At 49.3% G+C, this 24,270-nt stretch overlaps 1 protein-coding gene and 1 long non-coding RNA gene across 21 annotated transcripts in view; one reads left to right on the top strand and one right to left on the bottom strand.

Annotated features, from left to right (window-relative positions):
• Positions 1–1,689: 1,689 nt before the first annotated feature.
• DTNB (dystrobrevin beta) overlaps positions 1,690–24,270 on the bottom strand; it is a 212,898-nt gene continuing 190,317 nt past the window's right edge. For 5 of the 20 annotated variants that reach the window (XM_019450108.2, XM_019450150.2, XM_019450191.2 and 2 more), the window contains 5 exons: positions 12,359–12,518; positions 11,440–11,529; positions 7,543–7,596; positions 4,060–4,094; positions 1,836–2,155 (listed from right to left, as the gene is read on the bottom strand). In XM_019450108.2, coding sequence (XP_019305653.2) covers positions 4,090–4,094; positions 7,543–7,596; positions 11,440–11,529; positions 12,359–12,518 — 309 coding nt within the window. In that variant the 3' untranslated portion in view covers positions 1,836–2,155; positions 4,060–4,089. Of the gene's footprint in view, positions 2,156–2,191; positions 2,404–3,274; positions 3,659–4,059; positions 4,095–7,542; positions 7,597–10,523; positions 11,303–11,439; positions 11,530–12,358; positions 12,519–24,270 lie in introns of those variants that run through there. The other 15 variants (XM_019450202.2, XM_019450210.2, XM_019450225.2 and 12 more) reach the window with 11 other exon arrangements.
• On the top strand, positions 3,348–4,470 carry LOC109267465 (uncharacterized). The gene is made up of 2 exons (XR_002080116.2): positions 3,348–3,454; positions 4,103–4,470. It is a non-coding gene; the product is annotated as an uncharacterized LOC109267465 (long non-coding RNA).

The following is a 24,270-nucleotide window of genomic DNA, read 5'->3' as shown; positions in this document are numbered from 1 at the left end:
TTCCAGGTCAGAGTTGAGGAAAGGGACCAGCTTCAAGCTCCTGATACGGATCTACATTCTACAGCACATGCCAAGAAGTCAGGAGGCACCTCAGGGGCCTTAGACAATGGTGGATATTCTAGCTGTAAAAGAACTCACTTGTCAACCAGAGTTTATATAAAACCCAACACCCCATGCACTGTCATGCTGGCGTCTGAGCTCATCGCCGTGGCTCTCTCTAGTCCTTTTTATCGTCCTCCAAGTACACGTGAGAGGCTGGGAGTCCAGAGCCTCTCCTGCGATTGAGGACGTTAAGGCTGCTCCTTGGTGCAAGAACCTGCCGAGCAGTGGCTGGGGGCCTTGTGGGCTCGGGCAACCTCTCAGGTGTGGAGGGACACACAGGGGGCCCAGAGGACACTGCCATACACCATGTGCACCTTAGCCCTTGGCTGTTTTGGAGCCACTGGTGCTTTTAATCTGTTCTCTGGCTCCTTCTGCTCTGGAAGAAGCAAGCAGTTCACGTGAGGAATCGGGAAGTGGGGTCCTGCTCTGTCCTCAGGGGCAGGGTCCAAAGTGTGGGACGTCAGGATTGTGGGGGGAGCACACAGTCATCCCTGAGACCTTGTTGTAGCCCTGCCGCCCCCACCCTGCCCCCCATCCCATACCTAAGCTCACCACTGGTTGGCACGGAGTGTCCCTCAGAACTTTCCATATGGTTACTTTCATTCTTGCCCCATCTGGCCCTCCAGGCAAGGCTGGATCCCTGTTTCCTGAGCGTGTGGGAGAACCTTTTCACCAGTGCTTTTGTTTTACCAGAATCCCTGTTGGCTCTCCGGGGCCTCGGCTCACTGCTGGTCACGGCTGGGCCAAGACAGCGCTCGGAAGCTGCTGTGGAAGGCCAGCCCTCCACGGGCGTGGGGCCTCTCCGCAGGCTCCCATTTCCTCTCTGCTCTCACACAGCTGGAGCGATCCAGGCTGCACCTGCCCCTCATACGTAGTATTCATGACATGGAGGCCCTGGGCCTAGCAGCGCACAGCACTCCCGGAATAAGCCCTGACCTCCTTCCTGGGTGGGAGTAATGAGGAAGCGGGGACAGTGAGAGGGAAGGATGGAGAGTCAACCCCACCCGTTTCACCCTGGCTGCTCCCTCACGAGGTTTCCACGTGACTCCCTCCGTGGGTGGCTACGGGCTGAGCCCACTGGCTCCGCAGGCAGCGGGCAGGGGTCCGCAGGGGCGTGTGTGTTGGGGGGATGAGAGAGCCAGCTGTGGGGCCTCTCACTTCATTCCAGTCGCTGCCCTTTATAAATATTTATAGCCGTTCCACTACTAAAAATAACATCCTGGAGCCCAGGGAGCAGAAAAAAAATAAATGAAAATCACCGGGAATTGGGATTGATTATCATGTGTGCCAGAGCAGAATGGAACCCTGAGAAGGGGGAGGTGGCGGGAGCACAGCGCCCGGGGGTCAGTGCTCCCTCTGGTGGTCACCGGTCAGCGCTCCCTGGCCGGCCGGCGGCGGGCTTTGCTGCAAAGAATCCTCTCCTGGGCTGCTCTCTGCTCCCCCTTGCCGCCTAGGCTGCTGAGCAGCGAGCGGCACCAACCGGGGCGGAAGCCTAGCTAACCAGTATGAGAGAAAGGAAGGAGGCTATTTTTAGCACTGTGGCCAGGGTGTGAATATCTGTAAAACTCAGTAAAGCCTGAAGCTGTCTTTGCACGACACAGGGAAGAAAACCTGTTGGTTTTTAAAGGTCAAAGGTGGTGAGGAAAGTTGTACCCCCACCCCAGGGAGCACGCGATGTGCCGGCAAGACGCCAGCAAGAACTCCAGCAAGAACTCCATCAGGTCACACACACAGGAGATTCGTGCTGTTTCTTTTCTCTTTTCAACCTCCCGGTAAATTCCTGTTGCAGAGATGAGACCGTGGCCCGAGGGGAGTGAGGAAGATGCTAGTTCATGCAGGACTGTGCAAGGGGGAGGCCCACCGGCGGCAGCGGCATCAGGCAGTCCCTCCCATTTCCCACCGGCTTGGGCTCCCCTCTTCCTGCCAGGTAGTGACGTCTGGCAGCCTGCAAGCCTGGTCCAGGTGTGCAGCCGAAAGATGGACAGGAATGCGCCTCTGGGGGAAGATCTCGCCTTCCTCATGTCAACGCCAGCTTGCTGCATGTCCCCTGTGCCTGTGCAGGACAGACACGCTGTTACTCACGGGTGCTGCAGAGGGTCTCCAAGCAAATGCTGCTAACATCTGCTGGGGCAAGGCAATGTCCTGGGATGGGGCTGTCGGGATGCTTAGCTTTCAACTCAGAAGATGCAAAGAGTCGATAACACTCGTGCTCCTTTTTAGGGAAAGGGGCTTTCTCTTTTGTGGGGGGTACCTAGAGTTTTTTGGGAGTTGCTGCTGGGGTCACAGGGCCAGGAAACGTTTCTGGGAAGAAAGAACGGGGTTTACAGTGCGAGGTTTGGAATGTGGTGCTTTTTTGGGAAGAAGGATTGTGACCGAGGAGAAGGGCACTGAGCTTGGAGAGGTGCTTACAAACACTGGGTGGCAGGGACGACACCTCAGATTCAGGCCGGAAGAGGGCAGAACTTAAGGGTCTGTGAAACTGAGCCACCTGAGTTTTTATGCTTTTCATTTGACTCTCTACTCCTGATGAGTTTCTCCTAACTCCCGATCTGAGGTCTGAGGACAGCGTCAGGAGACCCAGCTCCGCTTCTAGTTCTGGCACCAAGCTCCCAGGCCGTGGGCCTTCTTCATTCCCTCATCTGCAGGAAGAGGGGGGGGCCAGACGGCTCTGGCGTGCCTATCCTTATCCCCCAGTTCCTCTGTGCCCCCGGGGAGGGGGGCTCTGGCAAGCTCCCGAGGGGCAAGTCAGCTCCTGACTCCCTCGTTGGCTGCAGCGGCCTAGGCCTGCTGTTGGGAAGGGCCTTGCCTGAATGTGCAGTGAATTTAGGTAAAACCCTGCCCAAGCCCCGGAGGCCCTGAGATTTCCAGGGCAGCGAGAGAACTTCTGCAGCTTGGGTGCTTCCCATAGAGGCTTGCACAATCCCTGAGTCAGTGCAGGCTCCGAGACGGCAGGTCCCGCAGCGCTGGCAGAACAGAGCCCCTCAAGGGCCGGGTGCACGTGGGGGGTGGGGCCGGCAGGAAAAGGCCTGGAGATGTTCCTTTTTTGGGATCATGGGGCTGCAGCCCTGGCTTTTCTGCCTGGAAGGTCTGTAACTGAGGAAGACGGCCTAACTTTTAAACACAAGAAGTGGGGGAGGGGAGGGAAAGAAAGACTGACAAATAAAGAGACATCTCGCGGTCAAACCAAAGACATCTATCTTCCAAAGAACTGTTCTGAACAGACTAGTTGTCCAATTATTTTCATCCCTTCTTTCTAGCAAGCAGGCCCCGGAGCCTCACTGTCTTGGAACTGGGAGGAGAGAAGAGTCAAGGTCCTCAGATGGAAAGACGTGAAAGACTACCTCCTAAAGCAGTGAGCACTGTCCCAGAGGGAAATCTGTATTTTCATTAATTTTTTAGGACGAGGGGGTGCGGGTTGGCAGGCACCACAGGAAATGGCTTGGTTGGCTCTATTGGAGTGGATGTGACCCTGGAGGACGGAAATACGTGTCTGTGGTCAGGTTCCGAGGCAGATCAGAGCTCTGGGTGTCGGAACCCTGGGGCGCCGGCACAGACCCTGGGAGAGAAATGACGGTGGTTGTGGGCAACCAGCAAGGTGGCAGAGGTGGCCGGGACAGCCTTGGCCACTGGCTCCCAGAGCCCGTGTCGGCTGGCAGCTCTTGGGTCTGCCGGCTGCATCCAGACACCAGTGATACCAACCGATGCCGGAGGCCCAGGCCAGACCCAGCGTAGAGCAAGATGGGCCAGAGCCGGGAAGAGGGGCCAAGAGGGTATGATAGCGGGGCCGAGGCAAAGCGAAAAGGTGAACTGGGCTCTTTAAGAAAAGCTTTAACTGGAATCTCCCCCCTTCAGGGTGGCTGGCTTGGAAAGTGAGACCAAGGAAAGGGAGGAGGGAAAGGAAGACCGTGGGTACAAAGGGAAAGGGGCCGTGGGGAGGGCAGAGAACACTGTACTCACCCGCGCTTCCTCTCTGTCCCGGCTCTTCTGCTAACCTGTGCAGCACGGATACAAACAACACACGGAGTCACGCCTGGGGTGTCTCACCAGCCTGCATCTTCTCCCCGGGGACTACCGGCCCACACACCCACGGGCTTCTGGACTTCACTCTCCCCTTTCTGCCCCCTATGCTGGCTTTTCCCAACCAACTATGAAAAGGGCCAGGACAGTCACGCTACCTACAACCAGCACCTGTAACGGACGCAGAACAACCATGGAGAAACAAGTGTCTCTCGGGAGAGGGAAAATACTACTACTAAAATGGAAATGAAGCCACCCTAAATCTAGGGAGCGGTTATATCTGGGGGCGCAGCCCATCTGGTTCTGAAAGTGACCAAGGTGAGAAGGAATGAAATTTCGATACTGGCGGTGTTTCCTGCCTGCAGGCGTGTCTGCTTGGGGATGCTCAATCACTCCTGCTCCCCCTGAAATCTTGAACACCGACTGCACCCACAAAAGCCTGAGAATTCACAGAGGGCTGCTGCTGTCAGCCTACTGGACACACACCAGCGTACTCTGAGCGAGCAAACTGGATTTACAGCTCCCAACACCATGGGTGGCAGGTTCTGGGAGAGGCAGTTCTGAAGGACAAAGGAGCATAACATGAGGCCCTGGAGTGGCCGAGATGAATTTCGGGCTCTGAAGTACCGTGTCAGTCTGTTTCATCTGTGTAGTCCTGGAGACAAGGACTCTGAACACCCCAGGCAAGCAGTGAGGGGACGCGAAGTCAGTGCGGCACCCCAGGGGAGCAGAAGCGTTCCCCAGAATGCAGCCAGCCAGAGATCCAGGGTAAGGCAGTGAGGGGGCTGAGGTAGGGGCGAACGTGCTGGTGAAGTCTGGCTTGGTCACGAATTCTTCAAAAGTGCCCATTTGGCTCTTAGGGTTTTTGCACTGAGCAGACTATGCCTGGTGGGGTGCTGACCAAATTGTGTTTATGTTAGGTCAGCATCACTTCAACCCCAAAGAAGCACATCTCCTCTCTCTCTACGGTTGACAGTCACTCTTCTCCAACGCCTCGGTGACCGCAGTTACCGCCATGTTGGTCTGTAGTAAAATCTCATGTCTAGGCCACGGCAGACCATCGGAAGGTCCATCTGTAAAAATATCTGGCTTGTACCTCCACCCACATACCTGCCACAGTTCAGCTAAGAAGACATATCCTGAGACCTGTATGTACAATGCCAAGAGTCAAACATTTGTTTAAAACCCTACTCAAGTCTCACCCTGGCTCTTAACACTCTTTTTCTTGGGATGGCACCTAAAGCCACAGCAACGGAAACTCAGGTGTTCCCACAAGGTCTCACGGGCACAGACAGAAACGTTGGTGTGTGCACTGGAAGAGAGATGGGGAGACACTAAGAGCAAGAGGGGCAGAGAGGAGAGATGCTGGCAGAGAACACAGGTGCAGACAGAGGCCCCTGAGACCAGGGGGCACCAGGCAATGGGAACTATGCCCGTCCACGTGTGAGATGCAGCCCACACCCAGCCCTGAACCAGGACCTGGGCTGCAGTCCATGGTCATGGCAAGGCCCAGGTGGTCAGGGCCGCCCTCCGTGTGCTGCACAGAATACAGGGAAGCTGAGGAGAAGCCATGGGAAAAGCTACTGGGAAGGGAGGGTCAATGGGAAGAGAGGCCAAAGCAGCAGATGTTACGTCTTCAGCCAAGAACATTCCACACGAACGCTAGGATCTGGATGAGTTGTGTGGTGTGCGCGCGCGTGCGTGTGCACGCGTGGGACTGGAGCACGTGTTTACGGAGTGTGAACTTATCTCTGTGCATCTCCTCCCTGCTTCGTCTCTTGCACAACAACCCTTCTGCCTTCCCCCTGGTCTGCTCTCGGCAAGGAAAGGGTCTTCTCTACCATTCCCTGTGACACTGCTAGATGTCTCAAATACAGCTGACCTCGACTTCTGACATTTGGGCGGCCATGCCAAATATGCCGTGGTCCTCAATCCCGCACAGTTGCCGTCCACTGCCTCGCAGGCCTCGCTGACTCTCTAGAGGACTGTGGCACCCGGACTCCGCTTCTCCACTCCTCCCAGGATCCTGGACAGTCTCAGAGTCTGGTGGCAAACTCTGAAGGCCTGCCTCTCCTGCCCCGCGAGCCCCCGTGGCAAGCAGCACGGCAGACCCTACCCCCAGGCACCCCCCTCCCTTCCCTTCCCACCTTCTTCGCCTGCAACTCCCACTCCACTTCTTCCCACCCTTCCTTACGACTTTTCTCACTTCGCCTCGTCTACCAGCCGCATGGGCATGGATTCCCGGCTCTGCCAGCTATGATCTGTGCAGGTTATTGAACCGCTCTGAGCCCTGTCTCGAATCCTTGCTCGGGGGCTGTGAAATCAAACAGGAAGGGTGTGCTCAGTGCAGAGCATTCAGCAGGGGTAGAGAGAGTGGGCGCACCTTCCAGAGCCCAGCCTCCTCTGGGCCGCTCCCGCTCTGTCCCTGACGAAGCACTCTCTGGTACATCACCTGGCTTACTTCCTTGTATGTGAGAATTTACTGACACCTCACTATGTGCCGGGCACTGGGGATACATCCTGAACAAAACAGACCGAAATCTCTACCTTGTGGAGCTTATGTTTTGGAGGAATCCAGAAATAGACATATTAATATAGGACCGAAATAAGAGCTCATACAACTCCCAAATGTTTTTTGTTCAGCATGGCACAGACACATGAAGATTAAGTGTGTGAAGTGGGGTCAGAAGGACCCAGTTCACACTGAATCTCTGCTGCTTTACAGCTACGTGATCTATACTTCTGAGAGCCTATTTTCTCAGTGGTAAAATAGGGACACTGTTATGTGTCTCACAGGGTTGTTAAGTGCCAAATGAGATAATATGTGGACATCATTTAGCACAGCTCCTTGTTCGTAACAAGTTATTAAGCAAGTTTTCTATACAAGAAAACGAGGAAGGCATTACTGTCCTTTGCTGATACCCTTCTTTATTGCTTTTAATTCTTCCATCGAGGCCAGAAAACCATTTGGCTATTCTGCCCACAAGAATCGCTTCCTTTTCAGAAATGTTTCTTGTATTTATAATCACACACTCAAAGTTTGATGATTAACTTTTCCTGCTACTTCATTTTATCTCCTATTTATTCTGCATATCTCTGTCTTGCCTTTCTGACTAGATTATAAACTCCTGGAGGCAAAGGGTCATGTTCTGTGCTCTGCTGGTATCTACTTCCTATATCCGAACCATCTATCACAGTATCTGGAAATCAGGAGGCTTTTCTTGATCGCCTGACACCGCCACCTCCAGGGCAAACCTTGATGGTCGGTTGGGAAAAGTAGGCAGAAGGAACTGTGGGGGTTGGAAAGCTTTGGGGGAAGGGGCAGCAGGAAGGAAAGCAGAAACAAAAGGGAGGGGAGTTTCCCTCAGGGGCTGTCCAGCTCTGCCTCCCACTCAAACTAGGGGTCCTGTGAGCTGCCTTTACCTCTTTCTTTCCCACTTTGCATCTTCTTTTCTTCTTCCTCTGCACCTTCCTCTGCTGTGAAAACAAGTCCAAGGAGGCCAGTGACCCTTCAGCACAGCACAAGCATAGAGGGAGGGTGAAGGCGGTAACTCAGAAGGCTTGGGACGAAGCCCTAGCTAAAGGCTCACGGTCCCAGCTTGCACGGGTGCTGACGCTCACCTAGTACGCGCCCTGCGTGGTGCACACCCTAGCACTGTTTACCCATAAGCCCTACGCCCTTAGGGGCAGCACAGCTGAGGTCACTCACCTTGCTGCTGGTTCAGTTGCTGGCTTCCCTGGTGACTAGGTCGGGGGTGGCTGCCTCTTCTCCATGCCCGCTTTCCCTAAGGTGACGACACCCACTAGGGATACATCTAATACCTTGCATTCAGGTTCAAGAAAGCAACCATAAAAGTACATGGTGGGAGAATACCTAGATTAACACTGGCTTCTGTTAAGAAAAAACAACCAGGGGTGCCTGGGCAGCTTAGTCGGTTAAGCTTCCAACTTTGGCTCAGGTCATGATCTCTCATTCATGAGTTTAAGCCCCGTGCTGGGCTCTGTGCTGACAGCTCGGACCCTGAAGCCTGCTTCAGATTCTGTCTCCCTCTTTCTCTACCCCTCCCCCGCTTGTGCTCTGTCTGCCTCTCTCTCAAAAATAAAATAAAACATTAAAAAAAAATTTTTTTTTAATAGAAAAAAGAAAAAACCACCAAAAGGGGGCGCCTGGGTGGCTCGGTCGGACTCCTGGTTTCTGCTCAGGTCATGCTCTCCCAGTTTGGTGAGTTCGAGCTCCATGTCAGGCTCTGTGCAAACAGTATGGTGTCTGCTTGGGATTCTCTCTCTCCCTTTCTCCCTTCCCCTCTGCCACTCACACTGTCTGCCTCTCTCAAAATAAGTAAATAAATAAATAAACTTAAATTTTTTTTTTTAAAAAAGAAAAAAAACACCCCAAACTAGAAGTTTTGGCTGATAACAAACTTAAAATGACTGAACAGCAAAGTGGCTGTGTGTTAAAAGCTAATGTCCTCAAAGGTTGCTTTCCCTGGAGCCTCCCTGAGCGAAAGCAGGCATGGAGAAGAGGTGTCACCCCCAGCGCAGTCAGCAGGGAAGCCAGCAACAGAGCCAGCAGCGAGCTGGGCTCTGCAGGGAGCACATCCCCCGTGATAGGGAGGAGTGTGCTCAGCTCTGGGAGCTCATTTTGAATTGGGGCCTTGAAACTCTCGACCATATCCCAGTGTTGGCAAGCAAAATGGTGAAGTGAAAACCACATCACATTAAGAATGGCTGAAGGAGGGGCACCTTGGGTGGCTCGGTCTGTTACGTTTCAGTCTCTCCATTTCAGCTCAAGTCATATGAGGTAACATTTTGTGAGACCGAGCTCCTTGTCGGGCTCTGTGCTGACAGCGCGGAGCCTGCCTGGTATTCTCTCTTTCCCTCTCTCTGCCCCTCCCCTGCTTGCTCTCTCTCTCTCTCTCTCTCTCTCAAAGAAAGAATGGCTGAAGGAACATCGAACAGCCACCTAAAGAGAAGGCATAGGGACAGCCATGTTACCTGTCATCAAACACTTGAAAGGCCAAATTAATAGGAGTAGGAAGGACTGAACTTACTCTGGGTGGCTTCAGAGGGTGGAATGAGGATAAACTGCTTACAGAGAGGCAAATTTTGGCTCCCTGATAAGAAAGAACTTCCTCATGATGAGAGCTGGTCATGAATGAGCTCACTGGAAATATTCAAACAGGACTTTTACACTGGGCAGCAACCTGGATTAGATGACTTCTAAGATGTTTTCCAACCTTTAGATTCTACTATTTGTGAAAGTATTTTGAAAAAGATGAGGAGGACAAGCTACACCTATAAACAGTATGCTCACATGGTATGGAAAATACGTAGAGACAATCTGAACATCTCACCTCATCCTAACAAAACCCTTGGTGGTGACAGTAAACGTGTGTGGGTGTTGGGCCAGCCTCTTCCATTCACTGAGAAACTGGCAGCTCGCGTGTAAAGGGAATCTGTTTCTGAATTTTGTAAAGGTGCTGTCATGTGTGGACTTAGTCCACATCTACCTGTGGACTTCAGGGCTTGGGAGGGAACAGAGTCAGTGAAAGGGGCCCTCGTGGGGCTGTGAATCTGACATCCTGTCCCGTGTGGACGGAAGGGCTCTGTGGTGGGAAGAGCCCTGGCTTCAGGTTCTTCAGACCTAAGTTCTAGGACCAGCTTCACCCCTTCAAGCAAATCACTCTTCTGATAATCACTCACTGCATTTCTGAAGGGGACTAGACGACATGCTCTCTAAGGCGCCTTCCAAATACATCACATCATTTTGTTAAAACCACCCTTTCCTACCATAAGAGATTGCTGGGTATCCCTGTGACCTGTTAGTTTTGTGGAGCTATTTGGTCTCTGTGTGCCGTGTGTTTAATGGTGTCCGGTTACCTCTCATCTAGTGTGATGAGTTCATGAGCCACTGATTTTGCCCAAACCCTAGTAAGTAGTCACAAGGGACAGTGTGATTAACGTTCATGGCCTGAAATTCTTTCAAAAAGTGGGATTTCTGGCATCTGTGGGAAGTTCTATTAGGGAAGGGAATCTCTAATCACCCATGAAGTCATCTCAAAGGCAGTCACCTCTTGTATTTATGTGTGTTTATCATACAATAAAGAGGGGGCCGTGCTTCTGAGGATTGAGGAATGGGACCAGAATGGAGACTCTGTCACCTTCACACCCCCTCCACGGGAGAACTGGCATCTTAATTGCATTGAAAAAACCAACCTAGGCCATACGCTTACTCTCTTCTAAGTGGAATCAGGCAGATTTGAGAGTGAAGCCATGGGCCAGACCCATGACAACACTAAAGGTGTATGCTTTCTCCTTCAAAGGTCTGAAGAAATACCCAAGGCTTCCCTTCCCTAAGAGCCTAGACTGATGATTTCAGTGGATGTGTTTGAACAGTCCATGGAAACACTGCTTTATATTTTTATTTAATAACCTTGTTAAGTGACTTCAACATATTCAAAAGCATTATATTAGGTGAAAAGAACAAAGGAGGGCCATATGTAGTGCTCAGGAAGGGAACCTATGTGTTTAATACGGAACATGGGAATCTGACTACTCTAAACCGATTAGTAAATTGCTGGCAGTTATAAAATGAAGAGAGTCATGGGGAGTCTTGAAAATATGACGATAGGGGAATGGCCTTTTATTATTTCTCTCTTTCATGGGTTTTATGTAAGAAGAACAATGAGGTAAGGGTGTCTGGAAAATCAGTGAAATAGCTAAGTGATGGAGAGACTGAGGAAGGAGCCACAGGGGAGACTGGACAGAGGAGCGAAGGAGCAACAGACTCAGGTCACAAACGTCACATGAAATCAGAGCCTAGTCGTGGACAAAAGGAGAGAATAGGGTTTCAAAACCAAATCAAATAGGAGAGAGCAGAAAGGCAACTGGGAGAAAGTCCAGAAGCTTTTGTGGCTGATTCAGTTCCAGTCTTCCAGGAAAGCCTCAGAACGAGGCGGTCGCGCAGCCCTGGGGAGAGAGAGGCTGTGGACGGAGAGCTGGCGGAGGACGAATGAAGCAGGGAAAGGGGCTAACTGTGTGTGCGTGGGGCTCTGAACTTCTTTAAAGTCTGGATTGGGTCTGTCCTGCAAGGAGCATTCTTGAGAGAAACATAACGTGTCAGCGTCTCTGTGTGATCACGTGTGGCAGAGAGGCTCCCTGGGCCAAGACGTCCAGTGTGTTCCTAGAAGGCAAAAAGGCTGAGTGGTGAACTGAGGTGGCGTGTGCTACGTGATGATGTTTTACCACGTGGCGAGGACGTGAGGAGGGCGTGGGGATGGAAAGGGGCGCGTGAGGCCGGGCAGGAGCTCTGGGCTTCACCTGAGTGGAGCTCCTTCACCAGGGATGACATGGTGTTGGTGATGGAATCAGCGGCCACCAGCAGGTCACTGCGGAGGTTTCTCCTCGTACCTGAGGACAGTCAGAGCAGACGGCGGTGGCAGGTGGGCGGGCGCGGAGAAAGAGCCGAGCGCACGCCTCGGTCTGCCAGGCCCTAGACGCGGTGCAGGGCACCTAGGGGAGATGGGGCATCTCCACCCGCTCCCGGGCACATCAGGGGCACGAGGCACCCAAGTCCTCCTTCTCCTCCCTCTTCTTTTCCACCTGAGGAGTAGGAACCCATCAGCGGCACGCTTCTCAGCCATGATCAAGGGAGTTGGATTCCAGAATGAGAGTCGGATTCCAGGCTCGTTGGCCTGATGTAGGACTTTACTCTCCACCAGCTCCACCAGGCAGTACTTTGTCTCCCTGACAGGACTTCCTTAGCCACGGCGTCTTCCCCCAACTATACGACACGGTTGGTCGCTAGCCCCTCAGACAGTTGTAGTGATCCTGTGCTGAGTGTGCCTTCAGCAAGGCCCTATTTAGAGCTCCACTCTTCCTTCTCTTAGTTGCTCTAAGAGTTTCCAGGCAAAGCATGACTCCAGGAATGATACCACCCAATTCCTCCAGAGGAGGCAAAGCCCAAAGGACAAGGCACTTCCCGTAACCCAGGGGAAAAAAAAGCACAGAAGCCCCGGAGGCCTGCTCTTCACAAACATACGAAGCCTGTAGACCTCCCGTTGGGAGACCAGCCCATCTAAATGAGAAGGGACCAGCACTTGACTTATTTATACTGTATATGAAAATCTGATCGTTTACAGCTAAGCTCACAAAAGAAACTGGAAAAATCTCAGTAGGAATCTCATTCACATTTCCAAACCCCTCTAGCTCTCCAGTGAGCTCTGCTCCCAAATCTCACCTTGTGCAAAGGCCTCCTGCATGTCTCCCCCGACTCCGCTCAGTGGGTCTTGCGGACAGTGGGTGGGGGTGGAGCCAGCAGACGCTGAGCGGACAGGCATGGGCATCGGGCGGCCGCCTCCGTGAGTGGGGGATGTATGTGGTGATCCTGTGGCCTGAGCCTGGGAGAATCAGAGAGATGAAACGTGTTACCTCAGGTATCTTACCTCTTTGAGGAAGGAGAAAGTCCTTCTACTCAGTCAGTCTAAGCCAGCCGAAAGAGCTCAGTTCAGTGGGCCAGTGCACTGCGTGATCACATTTGAAAGGAAGGAGTCAGGCTGCCTCTAGGACTGCAGAGAGGAAGAAAAGGAAAAAAGGAAGGAAGGTGGGGGCGGGAGAAGGAGAGAGAATCCCATTAGACTGGACTAAAAGTGGGAGGAAAAGCAGAGGCTAGCATGGAGAGGGGGTCCTCGCAGGCAGACAGCCTGAGCAGAGTAGCTGGGTCCAGGATCTGAGAGGGGCTGGGGCCACACAGTTGGAAAATGATACACAAACATCTTTCTTTTTTGTTTGCAAACACATTTATGGACATGACCTCACTTGACCCTCACAATAACTTGTGAATGAACAGAAAGGGTGTATGTTCTTGTGCCCATTTTATGGTAGAAAAACACAGAGGGAAGCGGAAGAGCTTTGTGTCAGGCCAACACAGCTCACGGAGATGCCGGAAGAGCCCCTTCCACTCCCAGGGCAACGGCGGGCACCCGGCACCTCTGAACTCCCAGCCCGAGGGGATCACGCTCCTGAGCGCGTGTCCGAGCTCCGCTGCAGGCTGCTTCCCGGGGGCCAGGTCGCCGCACTTGCCAAAAGCACACAGTGAGGCTGTCGGGGCCATTCCATGGGGACCAGGTGAGGACGGACACACACCTGGTGGAAGCCGAACTTTCCCTGTGAAGGCTCCGGTACAGTTTCGGAGGAAGCTTGGAGCAAGGGGATCACATTTAAAAATTCTAGTTAAAGGAAGCTCACTGAGATTTGGGCCCCGATGCTGCTCTTCAGAACAAGGGACACTGGGTGTGACACAGGGCAGGTTTTCTGTGGAAGCAAAACTGGGAAAATAGAAGCCAAAGTGGGCAAATGAGTTCAAATGAAGAGATTTATCTTTTGGGGATCTAGCTCAGAAACACCCCGCACGACAGAATCTGCCCCAAACACGCCGACGGGCTCCATGCACAAAGCCTCACCTCAGCGCTTCGGCCGGCGTGCGAGCGGCGCCACAAAGAAACAGTCTGTTCTCTAACCCTTTGGTTTGTGTGAGCGTATGTGTGTGTATTTTAATTTGAGACATTTAAAATATACAGAAAGCTAAAAAGCATAACATGATAAACACCCACATTGCAAACTGTTCTTAGTTTGTCAAATTCATTTCAACTTAGAAACGCCGCAGAGAAGTCTGAAGACCTATTAGTGTCCAGTCCCAGTCTCTCCTCTCATCCCTTCAGAGGCAACAATCATCAAAGATTTTGGGGTGAATTCTTTTTCCTATGTGTACCTATATAACTATGAATAATGTATGATATTTCATACTTTAAAATTTTGCATCAATGGTATCATACTGTGCATATCATTTTGCAATTTGCTTTTATCACTTAGCATACTTTCTGAGATCTTTCCATGATACAAATGATAGGAACTTAGACCCTTACCTCACATTGTATATCAAAACTAATTCAAAATGGGTCATGAAACCCAGGAGACTTTTAGAAGAAAAGGTTAAGCAATGACTTTTTAGATATGACACCTAAAACATAAACTACAAAATAAAATGATAAATTGGATTTCATGAAAATTAAAAACTTTTTTCAAAGGACACCTTTAAGAAGGTAATAAGACACTTCACAGAATGGGAGAAGATTTTTACACATCATCTATCAGATCAGGGGCTTCTATCTGGAATCAGAAAGAAAACTTACACTCAATAACAAAAGGACAAGTAACCTAATTTAAAAATGGGTGAAGGGCCTGAATAGATGCTTCTCCAAAGAAGACATACAAATGTCCAATAAGCACCTGAAAAGATGCTCAACATTATAAACCATTAGGGAGATGCAGATCGAAACCACAATGAAACACCACTTCACATCCATTAGGATGGCTACAATCAACAAGGTAGACAATAACAAGTGTTAACAAGGATGCAGCTTAATTGGAACCTTTGCATGCTGCTGGCAAGAACGGAAGATGGTGCATTCCTGCTGCTTTAGAGAAGAGCCTGACAGTTCCTCAAAAGATTAAACACTGAGTGCCACGCGACCCAGCAATTCCACGTCTCGTGTATATACCCGAGAGTAATGAAGACACAGGTCTGCACAAAAATCTGTACACAAGTATTCATGGCAGCATTATACATAAGAGCTGAAAAGTGGGAACAATCCAAGGGTCTACCAACTGATGAATGATTTAAATAAAATGTGGGATGCAGCCGACCCTTGAACAATATGGGTTTAATCTGCACGGCTCCACTTATATGTGGATTTTTAAAAAACCATATTTAATTTTGAGAGAGAGAGTACATGTTGAGTGGGTGTGGAGCAGAGAGAAAGAGAGAGGGACAGAGAGAATCCCAAGCAGGCTCCACGCTCAGCACAGAGCCTGACGTGGGGCTCGATCTCAACAGCCATGAGATCACAACCTGAGCTGATATCAACAGTTTGGATGTTAACCAACTGAGCCACCCAGGCACCCCAAATTTTTTTTTGATAAATACAGCACAGCATTATAAATGTATTTTCTTTATGATTTTCTTCATGACATTTTCTTTTCTCTAACTCTCTTTTTGTAAGAATACATATACATATAACATACAAAATACGTGTTAACTGATTATGTCATGGGTAACATATGGATCAACAGTAGGCTGTTGGTAGTTAAGTTTGGGGGGAGTCAAAAGTTATACACAGATATTTAACTGTGCAGGAGGTCAGTACCCCTAAGGCCCCCACCATTGTTCAAGGGTCAATGGAATACGATTCGGCAAGTAAAGGAATAAGTACTGATACATGTTACAACGTGGACAAACCCTGAAGATATTATGCTAAGTGAAATAAGCCAGTTACAAAAGACAGAATATTGTTTGATTGCATTTATATGAAATGTCCACAACAGGCAAACCCATAGGGACAGAGAGTAGATTGGTGGCTGCCTGGTGCTGGGGACTTGGGAGGAATGAGGAGTGAGTGCTAATGGATGTGGGGTCCTTTCAGTGGGTGATGAATTGTTCTAAAGTCAATTGTGGTGATGGTTGCACAATTCTGTGAATATATTAAAAACCACTGCATGATAGACTTTAAAATGGTGAACTGTATGGTATGTGAATTTTATCTCAAAAATATTATAAAAAAGACACCACTAGAAAAAATAAAAAAGATAAGTCACAGACTGGGAAAACATATTTGCAAATTATATCTGATAAAGAACTTGTGGGTCTTTGCAATGATTTTTTTGAATATGACACCAAAAGCAAAGGCAACAAAAGCAAAAATAAACAAGTGGAACCACATCAAAAGTAAAAAGGTTCTGTACAGCAAGGAAACCATCATCAAAATGAAGAGGTCGGGGCACCTGGGTGGCTCAGTTGGTTAAGCGTCCGACTTTGGCTCAGGTCATGATCTTGCGGTTTGTGAGTTCAAGCCCCGCGTTGGGCTCTGTGCTGACAGCTCAGAGCCTGGAGCCTGCTTCAGATTCTGTGTCTCCCTCTCTGCCCCTCCCCCACTCGTGCTCTGTCTCTCAATAATAAATAAATGTTTAAGAATTTAAAAAACAACAAAACAAAACAAAATGAAGAGGCAAGTTACTAAATGGGACAAAATATTTACAAATCACATATATGATAAGAAGTTAATATCCAAAATATATAATGAATTCATTCAACCCAACAGCAACAAAACAAAACAAAACTAAAAACCCAATCTAATTAAAAAATGGACTAAGGCAGGGGTGCCTGGGTGCTTTAGGTGGTTAAGTGTCCAGTTCTCGATTTCGGCTCAGGTCATGATGTCACAGTTGGTGGGATCGAGACCGTGTCGGGCTCTGTGGCGACAGTGAGGAGTCCGCTTGGGATTCTTTCTCTCCCACTCTTGCTGCCCCTCCCCTGCTCACACTCAAGTTCTCTCACTCTTTCTCTCTCTCAAAATAAATGAACATTTTGTTTAGAAAAATAATTTAAAAAAATGGACTGAGGAACCAAATATTTTTCCAAAGAAGACATACAAATGGCCAATATGTATATGAAAAGGTAGCCAGGGAAATGCAAATCAAAACCACAATGAGGTATCACTTCACACTTGTTAGGATGATTATCAAAAAGGTAAGAGATAAGTACTGGTGAAGACATGGAAAAAAGGGAACCCCTGTGTACTATTGGTGGGAATGTAAATCGATACAGCCACTGGAGAAAACAGAGTAGAGGTTCTTCAAAAAATTAAAAGAAAATGAAAACGACAGAGCGCCTAGGTGGCTCAGTCAGTTGGGTGTCTGACTTTGGCTCAGGTCATGATCTCACACTTCGTGGGTTCAAGCCCCACGTTGGGTTCTGTGCTGACAGCTCAGAGCCTGGAGCTTGCTTTGGATTCCATGTCTCCCTCTACCTCTGCCCCTCCCCTGTGCTCACTCTCTCTCTCTCTCTCTCAAAAATAAACATTAAAAAAAATATCTTACAAGTTTGTATATCAATAAAGCAGAAATGGAAAAAAACACCAAGCATAAACTAAAAAAATAAAAAAGAAACTTGTGTCCAGAACATAGAAAGAACTCTTACAGCTGAATAATAAGAAAACAAACAACCCAATTACAAAACAGGGAAAGACTTGAACAGACATTCTACTGAAGAAGATGTACAAATGGGCAACAATCACACGAAAAATGCTCAACATGAGTAATCAATAGGGAAATGAGAACTGAAATTACAATGAGATACCACTTACCTACTGAAAGAGCTATAATCAAAAAGACGAACAAGGACATGAGAAAACCGAAACGCTTGTATGTTGCTGATGGGACCATAAAATGGTACACTACTCTGGAAAACAGGTAAGCAGTTTCTTAAAATGGTAAACATAAACTTACCATATAACCCTGCAATCTGACTCCTGTGTATGTGTCCAAGAGAAACGCAAACATATGTCCACCCAAAACTCAGACACAAATGTTCAGTAGCTATGGTCTGGTAGGCCAAAAGAGGAAATAGCCAAAAGTTCATTGACTGGTGAATAGATTAACAGAATGTGGTTTATCCATTCAAGGAAATACTACGAAATCTCTTTTTGCTATTTTTTGCTGTTTAACTTTTATAATAATTTTCCTCTGACAATTAAACATGTTCTATCTTGTGAAATATTTTATTTTTGTCAGCGTACATGAAACATGTATTATCATTTATTTTTTTTTCAGGGTATATATTTTTTCTTCCCAACTAGTTTATAAACATCTCAGGAATCCCGTTTTGGTTGGATAACACATTAATCACTGTATTAATATAAATCATTATCACATATTAATCACTGTATCCTGGGGAATCACCTCTGTCTTTTACCCTATAATTACCATCATCCCTGACTTTTGGCCATTTTTGGGGGGGAGGGGACAAATAATAAAGTATACAATTAACTCTGGTTTGGAAAGTGCTTATGAACAGCCAGATCCAGCAGTTCCAGCCCCAATCCAAGTGAGATAATGAAGCTGGGAGAGAGGTAAGAGGATGTGCAGAAAAGCAAGAAAGTCTGATGCAGTGGTGTGTCCCTTGCAGGGAAGTCCTATGAGCCAGCACAGTGTGGGATGCAGGAGATCGCAGACGCGGTGGACCCGGGCCAAGCCCCAACCTCTCTTGGGCTTCCAAGAGCTGAGGGGCATGGAAGGAAGATCGATGCCTGGGTTGCTCGGACAGCATCAAGGAAGGACCCCATGCACCCCTGTAGCCCATGGTTTCCCAGCTGCAGAGGCAACGAGCCTCAAGTGGTCTCTCAGTCACAGAAGAGTTAGAGCCTAACAGATCACATGTGCACCCTGGCTGCCGGGAGAGCCTATGAATTCGGCTGCCTCGGCCGGGGAGTGAGGAGTGCTGCCTAGAAGAACCAGGCTTGGCCACAAGCAAAGGACCGGGCTGCCTCACCACACATGGAGTTGGAGCCGCGGACACCCCTCCCCTGATGCCACAGCACTCAGCATAGTCCCCAGGGCACAGCACCCATCTCGGTGCCAGAATCTGGGATGACTGGCTTCAGAGTTTGCCTGGAGATGCCCAGACTGTGTCCAGCTCAGACAGCAAGCACTCAAGAGGGATGAAGTCCAGCTAAAGATTTCTTTTTTGCGTATCTATGTGGCTTGTGAAATTCAAATGCACTTCACTGTGTGACAGTTGTCTGTCGTCCTCGCAGAGGGCTGACCCAGCATTAAGCACACAAGTATTCCCTAAATCTCCCTCAGTGCGATCTGGGCCAGGCACCGCTGCCTGAGGACTGAATGTCAGAGTCGCAAAACCCAAGATGAGCAACTAGGTTGCTTTTTAAGAACATGAAACCGAACCTCTGAAAGCATTTTAATAGGAAAATGATGATGGGGGATGAGGCAAAAGGGATGCACGAGGTGGCCGGCCACATGTGGCTAAAACTCTAGCTAAAGCCACATGTGGCTAAAACTCTAGGATCAGAAAATGAAACCTATTGCCCACCATCAGCTTGGAAATAATCAAGCCTTCTTCCTGGGATCAGTGCCCAGGACATGCCTTCCGAGGAAGATAAAAAACAGGCTTCAGAAGTTGTCTTTGTTCAGAGCAGTAGAAAGAGAAAAATGAAGACTGCTGGGAAGGCACGATTCTCCCCAGTGAATCTCAAGCACCAGCCCTTGGCTTTAGGGTCACGTTGGATTACAGCAATGCTGGGATGGAACCATCAAGAGCCCTGTGTGAATTCAGGCTCCAGCAGAGCAACACCGGTTTGGCATCCTGGTAGGTCAGTAAATCCCAACTGCCCCGGGAGAGGCACAAACCACAGCCAATCGATACACACATACTTCAAGTCAGGCCCGAGGCCCGAGGCCCGAGGCCACGGCTTCAGGAAGGCCTAGAGACTGGGGTTGGTCTTGGAGGAGGTACACATGGGTGCAGGCATGCCCATGGCTGCCACTGGGTGGTTTAGACATAAAGAAGCAGGACGGGCGACAGGTGCTACATCTACAGAAAGGCTTGCTCTCCCCTGCCTGCAGGCCTCTCTGCCTGTCGTCCTCTGGTCAGAAGCTCTCCACCCCCAGTGTGGTCAGACTAGCTCCTGCTGCCCCTCGGGGCATTTGCTTCATGGTCACCTCCTCTAGGGTCAGATTCCTGACATGCTCCCCAGAACTCTGACAGCATTAACCTCACCTCTCAAATTTTATCTTCCTTACCATTGTGTTAAGCACATGTAAATGCTTAATAAATGTTTGTTAAATGACAATGAGGTATATCAAGTTTCTGACCCTTTTTCTTCAGTAATGGAAAGTGGGAATGGAGCCAGAGCAGGCAGTAATCTCCAGGGAGCACTAAATCTATCAGTCATCAATAAAGCTTTGTGTGACATACTTAACTAGATGAGTAAATGTGGTTGGTAGGCAGACCTCTGTGAAGGCTCCCAATGACCTTGCTCCCTGCTGTCACACTCCTGTGTAATCCCCTCTCCTTGAATGTGGTCTGGGCATAGTGACTGCTGCTACTGAGTCAGGAGAATGGGATGTCACTTCTGAGATCAGGTTATAAAAGACTGTGACTTAGGTCTTGCCCATACACTCTTTCTCTCTCTTGTTTGTTCAGTCTAATGAAGCCAGCTGCGATCTTGTGAGCCACCCTGTGGAGAGGCTCACGTGACAAGGAACTGAGGCGGCTTCCAGCCGCCAGCTGGCTTGAACTGAGGCCCTCAGTCCAGCAGCCCACGAAGAATCCTGCCAACAACATGTGAGTAGTTGAGCCTTGAGATGCCTGTAGCCCTTGTGAGAGACCCTGACCCTCAGCTTGTGAGGACCAGCATCTGGACTCCGGGCCCATAGAAGCTGTGAAGTAATAAATATTTATTCCACAAAGTCACTAGGTTTTGGGATAAGCTGTGATACAGCAACAGGTAACTCATATTCTCAGGTTGATTTTCTTCTTGATACTTATTGGGTCAGTCCCATCTGAAGGACATTTGATGGAGAAGGAATGGGAGGGAAGGTTGTGGAACATGAGAGATCAAGCCCAGAGACTCAGGGAAAGAGGACTGTGAATGAGAATAGGCGCAAGGATATATAATCAAAAAACATTCTACCCGATCAGAGAATGTGTCTAAGTCCCTGAGTAAATGAGCCTGTCCTGATGCCGAAGTCCCAACCTCTTTGCTTTGTCAATAATCACAGGCCTTAGAGACGATTCTTTGCTGCCAATTCAAAGACTCAGAAGAGGAGGGGGAAGTTGCAGGTTCTGAGATGGAATCCTAGCTCTCTCCACCACTCTGGGGTAGACACACAAAGAGGAGGTGTGATTCGGTGGGAAGGGCATGGCCTGCAAGTCGGGAGACCTGGGGTTTTCTTTTGACCATACAGCACCTGCTTTTTAATTTTTCTGGGGCTCAGTCTTCTCATTTGTAAACTGAGTGGCATCAAGCAGATGATCTCTGAAGTATTTTTCTGATTTAAAATTCTATGATTCTATGCCTTTGGCCAAGTCACGTCATCTCAGTGATGTCAAGTAATCACGGCTTTGCTCCAGTCACAAAGAGGCCGTCGGTGAAGGATCTTCTGAGGGTTCCCGGCAGCCATCTCAGGGTCAGATAACGGCATGTTCTATACCGAACACACCTTTCTTTTTTTTTTTCTTTTTTTTTTTAATGTTTTATGTATTTTTGAGACAGAGAGAGACAGAGCATGAGCAGGGGAGGGTCAGAGAGAGGGAGACACAGAATCCGAAGCAGGCTCCAGGCTCCGAGCTGTCAGCACAGAGCCCGACGTGGGGCTCGAACTCACGAACTGTGAGATCATGACCTGAGCTGAAGTCGGACGCTTAACCGACTGAGCCACCCAGGCGCCCCCGAACATACCCTTCTCAGCAGTACGGTGAGTACCAGAGATGCTGTCCATTTAGATTCATGCACACAGAGCCTCTATGGAGGTGCAGGGAGCAGGTGACTGCAACAAGGATGATTCTAGCTCAAGACGCACAGAATTTCAATAAGCCCCTTCTAGTTACACGCCCACAAGCTGGAGTGCGCAGAGCACACAGAGTTCGAGACCCTGTTTGCAGTGCAGCGCAGCACTCTGGGTGTGCTGTCAGTTACCTACGATCCCGGGTAGGGATTGTTCACTCTCTGCCCTCTCGACAGGTCTGGGCCAGACAGATACACTACAATCTGCCTGGGGCACTGCGTTGTGAAATTTCACCATGTCTCAGAAGCGCAGATGGGCTTTACATTCAGGCAGGCAGGACCTCCCCACAGAGACTGCCAAGCACTCCAGTCACTGCAAACCAATCTAGAATAAATGGTCACAAGAGCAGGCTGGGGGCAGCATCGCAGTTGGAACCTTGAAGTTATGGGGAACCTGCGAATCACACAGAAATCAGGAAAGGTGGAGGAACTAGTCAGGCGGCTCCAGGGGATGGGGATAAACTCTCCGATGCGGGTGTAAAACCATCTTGCGCCTCTGGGTTTGAGCTGCCAGGACAGGGGCAGTTAGCCTGGGGAAGCTAGGGAAGGTCTGCAATACGCTACTTGGTGTTCGAAGGTTTCCTGATGCAAGGACAGTGGGATCTTGCTGTAATACGACCTATAACAAAGGCTTGAATGCAGCACGGGCCAGTCACCAATGACTGAACACAATACATGCCCTGTCACTCAGGTTCTCTGAATACAGAGGTCCCTTGTAGTTAGAAACAATTCTGCTAGAAATACAGAGCTCGAGAAATACATTCTGAGACGCTCTTTGGTCTGTTGGCTCTTCACTTATTCTAAATTAGCAAAAGAGTTTAAAAACCTGAGAAAACTGGGTATCACATTCTAAGAAAAGGACTCACAGATTATGCTTACAATTTCAGAATGTTCATGACCCCAAGAAAATAGCCTCTCTTTTAGTCCAACGTTTATTTTATATTTGAAGAGACTGAGGCCTAGAGAAGCCACAAGGTTCCAAATAAATCAGTAGGAAGGCTACAACTGGTACCCGGGTCTTCTAATGGCCTCATATGGCTAGGAGAAAACCAAAGCATAGCACGGTGTTGCTGAGGCCTGGAGGAACCCATGTTTCAGTCGAGACCCGAAAGGAGAGTACAGTGATTATGACTTAGTCTCTTGTCTATGACACAAATCTAATATTGGAGCCAAAGCAGGTACACAGTATGCCAGAGAAGGTGACCTGAGGACACTGTGAGCAGAGACAGGAGCTCACAGGCTGTGGCAGAGAGAGCCGGCCCCAAAGGGAGAAAGGCACTGTCCTTAGCAGAAGGGTGATTTGCACCACACTCAGCTGTGTTCAGGCATCCTCGGCATGGTGCTTGGCACACAGGAGGGGCTCCAGAAATACTGTTTCCTTCCCTTCTTTTTCTTCATGGGACAGGTAGGAATTTTTTCGTATCTCCTTGGTACACACTACAGTTAGGTAATCGAGCCTGGAGCGGCTTATGGCAAAAAGCCTGATTTTGAGTTACTGCCTTCTATGGAGCCCTGATAACTGTATCCTCTGCACAAACACAGACCCACCTGAAACTCTGAGCTAAGCTGTTATCATGGTACCAGAAGGAGGCGTTTTAGCCTCCATCTGTCTCTCTGACTCGTGGATACCTGCCAGGGAGCAGATGGCCTTTGTGGACAATTACCTTCATTTTGCTGCAGTGTATTTAAATTAAACAAACTGGCCTCTTTGCTGCTGATTTTCAGAGGCCCTCTCAGAAAAACAGCAACAACAACAAAATCCACAAAAATCAACCCTGGGAGAAAGGAGCTGCAAGTCTGAAATTTAGATAAGGCAACCCTGACTGTATAGAGGAATGGGATGTATAAAGAATGGACTTTTTTTTTTTTTTAATGTCGATTTATTTACTTTGAGAGAGAGAGAGAGAGAGAGAGAGAGAGAGAGAGAATCCCAAGCAGGCCCTGTGCTCAGCTTGGAACCTGATTCCGGGCTCAATCTCATGACCCAGACGTCATGACCTGAGCCAAAATCAAGAGTTGGATGCTCAACCGACCGAGCCACACAGGTGCCCCTAAAGAATGGACTTGGGGCAGATTTTTCTCCCTTCAAGAAAAGGTAAAACAAACCCCACATACTATATCGATCTGATGTTGGGTGGCTCTGCTCGGAAAATGCAGCCATCACATCAAATGTGCAGCTGAAAGGAGAGAGACAGGAGGCCGCGCTGCCCGTCCTGCGTGCCTAACACGACAACAGTTGAGACCGCTAGCAGTTAGCACCAGGGATGGGAGCAAGCAGACAGCAGAGAACGAGGTGGAGGAGACGAGAGAGACAAGCGCATGGCAGCGAGCAAAGAAACAGGCTGTGATTCCCTCCGGGGTGAATTAGAAACAGTGAAAGAGCACGCCAGGAGACCTTCCTATCTGAGCAAAGGTGCTGTGTGACTTAAGTGTTGTGTAGCTTTTCAAGGTAAACTTTGCGTCTAAACACCAGAGAGAAGAGCTGACGAGTTTTACGATGTCTCTCTTTTCTTTCCACCACAGATACCATGAACGTACATTTACATACTGTGTAGGTCTGTTGGAAGGATAGGATGGGGCCACCAAAAAGTGTGCCAACAGTCCCTCTGCAGAGGGCTGGCACCCGTTTGTTCCCACATCACTTCAGGAAACTCAGGGCTTACACACAGCCTGTCACTCACTGTTCACTGTGGTGGCTCATGGGGTAAGTTGCTATAAGACAGGAAACAGCTCC

The sequence above is a fragment of the Panthera pardus genome, unplaced genomic scaffold (genome assembly GCF_024362965.1).
Source record: "Panthera pardus isolate Hobbes unplaced genomic scaffold, ASM2436296v1 HiC_scaffold_26, whole genome shotgun sequence".
In the NCBI taxonomy this organism is placed as follows: domain Eukaryota; kingdom Metazoa; phylum Chordata; class Mammalia; order Carnivora; family Felidae; genus Panthera; species Panthera pardus.
This window is presented reverse-complemented; position numbering and strand designations above follow the sequence as displayed.